General features: G+C 50.6%; 1 gene segment (V, D, J or C); it reads right to left on the bottom strand.

Annotated features, from left to right (window-relative positions):
* Positions 1-2,800: 2,800 nt before the first annotated feature.
* LOC122171831 lies at positions 2,801-3,535 on the bottom strand. The segment is given in 2 exon segments: positions 2,801-3,169; positions 3,484-3,535. Coding segments are annotated over 2 exon segments (369 nt in total).
* Between the last annotated feature and the right edge of the window lie 6,997 nt (positions 3,536-10,532).

Raw genomic sequence — 10,532 nt, 5'->3', positions numbered from 1 at the left:
TGGTTACTGTCAGGCTGAAGGGTCACCATGACAGCATGGTTCTCTCAAGTGTTGTGGTATAACCCTAGAAGGCAGCTAAGCGCTGCAAAGCTTCTTGCTCTGTGTCTCACGCCTCTTCCACAGCAGGACAATGAGCGGGGCTGTAGGGGGTAAGACAATGAAGTGGAGGAAAACTTGAGAGAGAATTGGTTTAGCAAAAGAAAAGCACAGGACATTCAAGGAAGAAAAAGGAGAAAAAAAAATCTCTACTTCCAACAGCAAGCAATGTTCAGCCACTTCCTGGAGAGCAGGGCCTATATGCACACAGTGATTGGTCTGGGAGACAAATGCCTTTGTAACAAGTGTCTCCAGTATTACTCCAGCTTTTATTGGTGAGCATGACGTCATATGGTATGGAATATCTCTTTAGTCTGTTTAGGTAAGGTGTCTGAGCTCTATCCCACCTCCTCTCCACTCTCAACCTACTGATCTTTGGCAGGGGAGCAGGAGACAAAGCCTTGGTGATGTGCCTGCATTGCTCAACAAGAGCCAAAACACTGATGAGATACCAACACCATTCACAATCCAAGGGTGTCATGGTTCTATGTTTTTTTGTTTTGGGGTTTCAGTATTCCACATCAAAACATCATGTAGTGTACAGGGTATTAAAGCGTTAATGCCCCAATCCCAGGTACCTATCCCTGTACATTACAGAAGTCACGGGATCTGGCCCTTCCGAGTGGGAGGGCGCTCTCTTGCTGCCTTGCAGTGGGTGCTGGAGGTGCTTTCCTCGCCATTCCAAACTGTTCAGGTTTGACTCGGTCCCAGGAACTCTCTCTCTCTCATCTTGTCTGATTTATTAATCCCAATTTCAATTAAATTGTATATGTTGTGTTATCTTGTATTCTGATATTATTGTAAAATAAGTTTTCCTCCATAGATTGTTGCCGCTGTTCTTTTCCTCCCTTCCTTCCTTCCCATTTTTGTGGGACCGGGGTGGGAGGGGAAGGGGGGGCCTGTTGCCCCTGTCATGGACATAGATTGATCTGGTCAACTCCGTGACAAAGGGCAAAGTATGGCATAGAAAAAGTTAATTCCATCCAGTACAATCTCTACCCTTTATTCCATACCGTTTGCATGATGATCAGGTTCCACACAAATAAATATACATATCCCCTGCTCATCTTTCTATCCAATATAAATCTGTATATTCTCATTAACCACTATTCCCTGTCTCTTAACAGATACTGCCTTCCTGTACTAAGGGCTTCTCCCACTTTCCAAGACATCCATAAGAACAGTAGATGATTTAGAACCTCACCTGTCAAAGTGGTCACTTGGGACATGAGAAGCAGCATGTTGAATTCCCGGAGGGCCGCACCAGCTTTGTAGGAGTCATCGCTACACTCAACTTACCAGGTTCCTTGCCAAATTCACTCTTTTGATCCAGTTAGTGTCTTCTGCAGTGCTTTCCTACAACACATAACTCTAATTATAGATTAGCTTCACCTAAGGTTGAAGTACACACTAGATCTTTGTATCCTTCCACATCATCCAGCATGGCTAATTCTCTCAGCTACTGAATACCTCCCTCCATGGCAATTACTAGCTTTGGTAATTTACAGTATTCTCCTTGAAGGGTTACCTTTCCTTCACATTTGGCAGGAATCACCTCCAGAGGCTGAGGACTAGTGCCCATTTTTCCAGTTGCTCTGCTAAGGGGAAAGAGATCCCAGGCACTGGGCCTTTTCCCAGCACCAGAGAAGCCAGTCCCTTACCCAAATGAGGTGACTTCTGATTCCACTGTTTCTTTTTGACTAGAAAGGTGGCTGATACCATGGATGGTTGGCTCCTTGGTTCAGCAACAACATTGTTTGGTCTTCAGACCCAGAGACCTTCAGTTTCCCTTGAGGGTGCAGAATAGTATTGAATAGAGCTCAAATAAACATGCTTGATTTGGAGTCAATTTGGCTGTAATTTGCAGGGAGCTGAGTCTATTCCTCTGGCCAGATTCATGAAAGCTGCCTGCTGCCTCCTGGGTAGTTGTAGTGCATTTAGCACAAAGTGACCAAGCAAGCTAGTGCTGGGGAGCAGAGTAGGAGAGAAGTTTTTTGAACAACTAGAGACTCTCTCAACCTTTCTTTTACTATTTTCTGAAGGCTGTCTCCTAAGGAAGAGCCTTAGGCACACTGCAGAACCCCTTTGTTGCCAGCAACTGTACAGGGCTGGGACTGTAGGAGACTTCCCAGCCCTTGCTCTGGAGTAAGGGGAGTAAGTCCTTGCTCTGGAGAGGCCTGCTGAGATGCTTCTGGTACCAGGCCACATAAATATAGGAAGCATTGGAGCTGTAAGTACATTACAGGGTCTATGTGTGCCTTGCTTGCTCTCACACTGCAGGCCTTGGTGCTTGGATCCCATTAACCTGAAATGCACATCAAGCCACAACTGGGCAGTTCATCCACTGCTGTTTCTTTTTTTATGCTCCTGGAAATGGCTAAGGGTTGTATTGGTGATGGGAGTGTCAATGCAAACAGGCAATGCTGCTTCTGAAGCCTGAGTCAAAGGGAAGAAGGGGACAAAGGGCAGGCAGAGAGGGTCTGCAGGCAGGAAGAGTGGCCAAGCTGATTTGGTGACAAGAAATACACTGAGCATCTTTCTCAGCTCACAGTACTGCTTTTGAGAGTCAGTCAGGATGAGTGCTAAAAGGAAGAGAACTCTTGCAGAAAGGACAGGGCTGTCTGCAGTGTGCGGTGATGTCTCGTCACCTCGTGGAAGCAGCCCAAAGCTGACACAGCTCTCAGCAGCCCTACAGACACACTCGAGTCCATGTCTTCCTGGTAGGGATTTTTGTTAACCATCAGCTGGATTTCCTGTCACAGTGCAATGCTGCAGAAGTAGCGGGCTGAGTCCCCTGGATGCAAGCGGTGAAGGGAGAGAGATGCCATGGCTTGGGAGTTGTTCCGGGAGACGGTGGCTCGACCTTCCACAGCTGTTCCATATTTCTTTGTAGTGCCAGCCTGGCTGCCGATGAAGGACACCCACTCAGGAATGCCTCTGGGGGTCTGACGGTACCAGTGTATGTCATAGACGCTGAAGCTGAATCCAGATGCCTGGCAGAACAGGGACACAGAGTCCCCAGATGCTCGCACATCTCCACCAAACTCAACCAGGTGGTACTGTGTGCACACTCCTGTGCAAGGACAGCAACAGGAGCCAGGTCAGTACGCATCCAGGGCAGCCATCCCGATCCCACAGACCATAAACTCATGAGATGTGAATCTCCTCTTTCCTACTAAAGCCCTGGACAGGGGCGTTGCTCCTCCGAAAGAGGATGCTCCCGCAGCATCCGTGTCCCCACGCAGCCTCCCTGTTCCCCGCACGACAGCCGCTGCCCGGCACCGAAGGCGAGCTCCGGGCATCCGCGCGCCCGCCCGCCCGCGGGGCGGCAGCAGGAGCCGCGCCCGGCCCCGGCCTCGCCGCCCTCCGTGCCCGCTTCTCTCTCACCCGCCGGCCCCAAGGCCAAGGCCAGCAGCCACGGCCCCAGCCCGCCCGCCATCGCGCCCCGCCGCGCCGCCGCCGTCTGCCCGGGAGGCGGACGCCAGCGGAGCGGGGCCGCGCTCGGGCCGCCCCTCGTCGGGCCCCGGTGGGGCGCCACACCCTGCTCCTCTCCTCTCCTCTCCTCTGCTCTCCGCCCGGCCCGGCCCCGCGGCCCCGCGGCCCCTTCGGCGGAGGACGGGGCGGCGCGAGGGGCAGAGCCGTAGCGCGGCCCCCCGGCACTAGGAGAATCACAGAATGCAGCGGGTTGGAAAGGACCTCAAGGAACAATCATGAATCTCCAGCCCCTCTGCCACAGGCAGGGCCACCAACCTCCCCATTTAATACTAGACCACGTTGCCTAGGGCCCCATCCAATCTGTCCTTGAACACCACCAGGAGATGGGGTATCCACAGCCTCTCTGGGCAGCTGTTCCAATCTTTCCACTCTCATAGTAAGGAACTTTCCCCCCAAACTAAATCTTCTCTCCCTCGACTTCAAGCCATTTCCCCTTGTCCTGCTGTTATCTACCCTTTCAGAGTTGACTCCTCTCCTGCTTGTAGGCTCCCTTTAGGTACTGAAAGGCTGCAATGAGGTCGCTCTGCAGCATTCTTTTCTTCAGGCTGAACAAGCCCAGCTCTTGCAGCCTGTCTTCATATGGGAGGTGCTGCAGCCCCCTGATCTCTTTGTGGCTCCTCTGCACCCTCTCCAACAGCTCCCTGTCTTTTTTGTACTGGGGGCCTCCAGACCTGGACACAGTGCTGCAGATGGGGCCTCACAAGAGCAGAGCAGAGGGGGACGATCACCTCCCTGTCCCTGCTGGCCATTCTTCTTCTGATGGAGCCCAGGATACCGAAATCCATGGAAAGAGTTTGTGCTCGTGATGGATGCCAAGAGAAAAGTAGGCTGTTGTGACTGCAGTGCTCTTGTGGAGCAGGATCACAGAGAATAAACAAGGCTGTTCACACACCAAGCAAAGCTAAACTGGAAAATTTACAACTAGCACTCATTGATTCCTTCTGCTAAAGCAACACATTGGTCCTTAAACTAATATACTGATTTTTATTGCTAAACCAGCCTATGTCCATGCAAAACCATAGCCTATATAACTACGTAGACAGGCTGAGAGAGCTGGAGTTTTACATTCTGGTAATTCATTGTTTTCTGTGGTACTCAGATGAGATCTCTGGGTCCCAGGTCATGACTGGGCTGGAGCTGGAAGACAGGGCACTCAATTTCTGCACTCTGCTAGGAGCATGCTGGAGACAGTCCCGGGAGCCCTGTTAGTATCTTGCCCGCCATCTTGTACCACTCCATGGGCTCTGGTTCTTTTGATTCTGTCTTATAGTTGTGACAATGCTGTCACAGGGATCTGCTGAATCATGGCCTGAACCTCTGCCCACCTGAGGCAAGCAGTGAGTCAGCCCTGGGAGCACAGATGAAAGCAATTCTCCTGTGCTACTGGAAGGGGTGGAGCCTGGCTCCATCATTCCTAGACCCCATTTAAGAGCTGACTACCAGTGGGGAAGGATCTCTTTTGGAGATTGCTCCTCTTGGAGTCTTCAGAGCAAGCCCAGCACAGGGGGAGGCTTTTCATCCGTTCTTCTTTAGTGTGATTACTGGTTTAGCCTTACTTTCTTCTATATTCTTTAATGTGAATATTCCATTAATTGGAACAGCACTCCATGTGAGGTTTCATAACAGTGGAATAAATGACTGGAATCACCTTCTTTGCCTTCTGGCTACACTTCCTTTGATTCACATCCTTCTTCTGATCCATCTCCTACAACACTTCTTCAAATTATCCCAACAAACCTCCATCATCAAGTGATCTTGTGACCAGGCCACGGAGGTAAAACTGGGCCTTGCTAAACCGGAGGCCCAGTTAACACGCACTAGCCTATGGCTCACCACGCAGCATCTGAGCTTCCCAGAATACCTCCTTTTGCATCATATAATTTCTCAGCCCTCGAGCTATCCCTTCCTCTACTTGTGAAATACTGCGGCCTGAACAGTGAGCCTTCTTTCAAAGCTGACCTCCAGATGGATCTCACAACCCAGCGCTGTATATCAGCAGTATCCAATCATTAGCGAAATATTTATGATCTTTAGTGAAATACATGTCCTGGACAAAACATCTCAATAGCAAGAGATATGGCTTAGATAAAGCGTTATGGGAATGCATCAACGTTTTCTTGCTCACAAGCATAGTGTCACTGCCTACTAGTAGACAAAATTCCTTGGTTCCTCCTTGAGCCCTCGCAAGGCTGGGGGTGGAATCCGAAAGGGAGAATGGAGCCAGATGTTTCTGCCTAATTGTCACATAGACTTGTTTATTCAACAATGCAGTGTCTGGATACTCTTGTAGCAAAGACGGAGAACTCACCTACGTGTGGATGCACTGGGCAGGACTTTCCAGTAACTGGGAAAGGCTCTGCTAATCCTCACTGCAACCAGGGATCCCCAGAGATGGTGGATGTGGATACGGCCAAGTGTTAGGGCAATTGGTGTTGTATCTTCCTTCTCACTACAGCTGATCTCATGTAGTAATGGGTAGGTGCGTAGCCCTCCTCTGTTTTATTCTTTCTGTATCGTTTCTCTTATCTCATTGCCTTAGACTTAAGTAAAGATATAAAAAAACCCTCACATTTGGTGTTTGTGAGCTTTGTGCTGACCCCCATCCACTGCCAAAACAACTGGAAGTGAATACATGCTTGAGAAAGCTCTGTCTTCTGCACCTGCAGTTGCATGATACCACCTGATTAGTGTCTGCCCCAAAGGAACACTGAGAATTCGGGATCCCTTATCATTTCTTGGTCCACTGCTGCAGAGCTGCTGCAGTGTGAACCGAGCACTGCAGTGAAACACTGCTTCTTCCTCTCTCTTTGCTGCTTGGATCTGCAGTTGGAATCTGTTGTGGGAGCTCTCCACCGTTCCAGAAAAGTGAAACTTCTGTATTCCTCACCCTCCTAATAAGTCCATGTAGCCTCTGCTAGGACCACGCTGGGACTTGTACAATGTGCACAAGCTGCTTCCTCTCATGCTGCACTGGAAGATGACTTTACCACCACTGTGCACTGACTGTTTCCTGACATGCTGCTCCCCAGCCACCTGGCCAGTGACTGCTGCAAGAGTACTGAGAACAAGCTGTGATGGCCCCACGAACTGTAAAGCGTGAGAGCAATCCTGGAGGGGCATTGCAGTGGCACTGGACCAGGGGGAGATCTTAACCCTTCTTTTTGAATCAAGCTGACAACAGTTCAATCACTGGATCAATCAATCAATCACTGGATTTGCAGTGTGAATCACTTGTGGCAGCTCTCCACTGTTCACTGAAAGGGATTCTGGAAACCTCCATATCCATCACCATCCCCACAGCTCTGTGCTCTCCCTTCCAATCATCTCACAACATCCAGCTCCTGCTGGGGTGCAAACAGGCAAGAGGAAGGAGAGGAGTGGATGAAGTAGATGTTGTCAGGGTGACCTGGGATGCTCTCACTATGGTCCCAGCAGGGTGCAGACACAGAGCGCGCTGTCTCCCAACTCCAGCCCAGTGATGGTCATGGTACAGAGCTCTCATCAGGCTGGTGTGATGGCCTGGTATTATGATTTTTGTTATCATTATTGCACATCATAACATCATGTAGTACACTAGGAGTTACCAGTTCCACAGATTGTAGATTTAGGTGCCTCTTATTTATTAAATTACCTTACCTCCTCAGCTCGTTCCCTGTGTTTCCTTTTCACATCCATCACCCACATTTTTTTCCTACCACCCTAACCCTTACCTCAGAGCAGGGCTCTGTGGATCCCTCTGCACCATTAGTCATGGATTTGGGCCAAACTAGGACATACGGTGACACATGAAAGCCTCTGGTGGACAAAAATGGGCCATGTGGATGTAGGAGCCTCCCCAGTCCATGGTCTGGAGGGAATACTGCAGGCGCCTGCCGGGATACTGCTGGTACCAGGCCACATAAATACAGGAAACATTGAAGTTGTAACTACAACGGCTGTTCCACAAGTAATGCCATCTATCTTACTATGTTGGCATGTGAGGACAGAGGAGGATGTTGGAGTTATGGCAGTGTATGTTGAACCCCCGCCAGTATTCCGTTACATCCTGTTGCCATGTAAGACGTGGTAACAGATGGGCAGTCTGCGAATGGAGTGAGACATGGACGAGCATATGAAGGTGTGGAGAGCATTGCTGAGAGCTGGCTTGCAGAAAAGGGTCATGTTGACACAATCCCGCTGATAAGACTGAAATAACTAGGCATAAACACTAGCCTGCTGACCTATCATCATCAAGGACAGCATTCCCTTGCAGGATTATGAGGAACCAACACGAAGCAATAACAGGATGCAGAACTGGGGGTGCTGACCGCGGGAATGCTGCTGCGGTTGAATCAGCTACTCGTGCGCCGACCTATCATGAGCTCGCCTTTTGCAGTATGTATTAGCCTCATTATACGCTGTAATAAATAACGCTGCCTTCTGATTAAAGTTGAGAAAGCTTGATCAAGCCCCTTGGTTGTATCTTTTCTCCCACCAGTTCCGACATGAAGGTGCGATGTTAAATTGCTCCACGTGGAAAGAATTGCACCCTTGACATTCACTGACACCTGCTGAACATTTATGGAGACAAAAAATTGAATGTGAACTCAGTGAGGCAGTGGGTTTTGTGTTTTAACAGTAGTGGCAACACCAACAGGAAAGACAAGCCACATGAAGTGTCTGGATCAGCTTGACTGTATGAATCAGTGGATTACGAACAGGAACCTGTGTACAGAGCTGAGTATTGGATTTCATGCATTGAAAACAACAATGTCAGCATTGGAATAGAGCAAAGTATGCATCAGATGGAAACGCTGAAGGCTCACACTGGAACAGAAAGAAGAGTGTAAGCAAGTTTGTCAGGAACAACCGAACCCATACGAGGCTCGAGGTGACAGTTTCCTAAATCACATCATAAACAATGACAAAACGTATTGTCACATCTATAGGACAGAGTAAAAGAGCCAGAATCCATGGAGGGGTGACATGAGAATTCCCTACCAAAGAAAAAGTTCAAGACACAGCCCTCAGGAGTTAAACCGATGCTCACTGACTTTTGCAATTGGAAAGGAGAGATCCATGTAGATTTACAAGAATCTGGACAATCCATCAGCTCAGACTCAGGCTCAGGCTCAAACCTTCAGCAGATTCAAACCTTCACAATTCGGCTAGAGAAGAAGGCAACCATTCTATTGCAACATGATAACGCCAGACACCATACCAATATGAAGACCATTGTTCACAATGACAATTTTGGCTGAACAGTTCTTCCACAACCACAATACAGTTTGTGTGTTGCACCTTTGGGCTGCCATCCCTTCGGCTGATGAGAGATGCAGTCTGTGGGCTACATTTCCGTGGGAACAATGCCAGCATAACAGCTGTGAAACTGTAGCTCACCTGCACTGGTGCAGGTATTTACCAGCATGTCACAAAGGATCTTCTTCATCTCTAGTGAAAATACACAGCTAATGGTGTTGACTATGTTAAAAAATAATGTCCTGCAGTTGTGATTCTGCTCTATCAAATAGTGTTATTGAGCTCTTGTTACCTGTTGAAGCTTCTTTGGAATCACACGGCAGATTTTGTTTTCAGTGTAACCTATGTCATTTGAAGGGTCTCAGACTGCCCTGCTTGCTGCAACGCTGCAGACTGCGTTCCTTGCATTCTGTCACTCTGAAATGTCCCAGAAACCACCACCCAGAAACCAGAATCAGATCTATTCAGTCACTGCTTTGCTCACAGAGAAACATGGAAAAAGCTATCCACACCGGTGATGGAAGCAGGCAATGCTGTTGCTAGAAGTGCCCAAGTGCTTTTGAGTACACAAGAAAGGAAGGAAACTAAAAGCAGGTGCACACATGCTGCAGGTAGGAAGGCAGGTAAAGTGGCCGGGCTGACAGTGTGAACAGAAATATGCTGAATATAATCCTCAGGTCACAACACTGCTTTTGTGAATCAAAAGTCATGGGAGACCTGGCAGAAAGGACAGGGTCATCTGTGGAGTGCAGTGATGTCTCCTCACTCCACGCTGCATGAGCAGCTCCAGCTCCTGCCAGCACTGCGGTTCTGCAGCCACGGCTGTGTCTAAGAAAGGGGATTTTTGTTACAGCTCTGCAGGATTTCCTGTTCCTGTGTGAACAGCACAGAAGTAGTGCGCTGAGTCGTGTGGGCGCAGGGCACGGAGAGACAGATAGGACACAGATCGGGAATTGTCTCGAGTGACTGAGGATCGACCCTGCAACTCTAGGCTGGATCTTACAATATATGAGGTGGCATCGATAAACGACAGCCACTCAAGCCGGCCAGCAAGTCTCTGACGGTACCACCGAACAGTAAAACTTCTGAAGTTGAAGCCGGATCCCTGGCAGGAGAGCTGCACGGACTCCCCAGGTGCTCGCACACCTCCGCCAGACACTTCCAGTCTGAACTGTGCACACACTCCTGTAGAAGGACAGCATCAGGAAGCAGGCATTGCACATCCATGGCAGGAGGACGTTCCCCAGCCACCCTGACAACAACTGCCATCAACTCGGAGCTGTGAAGCTCCTCTCTCGTGCCGCAGCCCCAGGCCAGGGCGCTGCCCCAGCCGCCCTCCTCCTCGCGGCTCAGCCAGGGCCGCTCCCGCAGCATCCGCGTTCCCACGCAGCCTCCCTGTGCCACGCACGACAGCCGCTGCCCGGCCCCGAAGGCGAGCTCCGGGCTTCAGCCCGCCCGCCCGCCCGCGGGGCGGCAGCAGGAGCCGCGCCCGGCCCCGGCCTCGCCGCCCTCCGTGCCCGCTTCTCTCTCACCCGCCGGCCCCAAGGCCAAGGCCAGCAGCCACGGCCCCAGCCCGCCCGCCATCGCTCCCCGCCGCGCCGCCGCCGTCTGCCCGGGAGGCGGACGCCAGCGGAGCGGGGCCGCGCTCGGGCCGCCCCTCGTCGGGCCCCGGCGGGGCGGCGCCCCCCGCTCCTCTCCGCTCC

This window comes from Centrocercus urophasianus, unplaced genomic scaffold (assembly GCF_019232065.1).
Source record: "Centrocercus urophasianus isolate 14NV4802_14NV808 unplaced genomic scaffold, USGS_Curo_1.0 seq_998, whole genome shotgun sequence".
NCBI classification, from domain to species: Eukaryota; Metazoa; Chordata; class Aves; order Galliformes; family Phasianidae; genus Centrocercus; species Centrocercus urophasianus.
The sequence above is the reverse complement of the archived record's forward strand: the minus strand, read 5'-3'. Positions and strand labels throughout refer to the sequence as shown.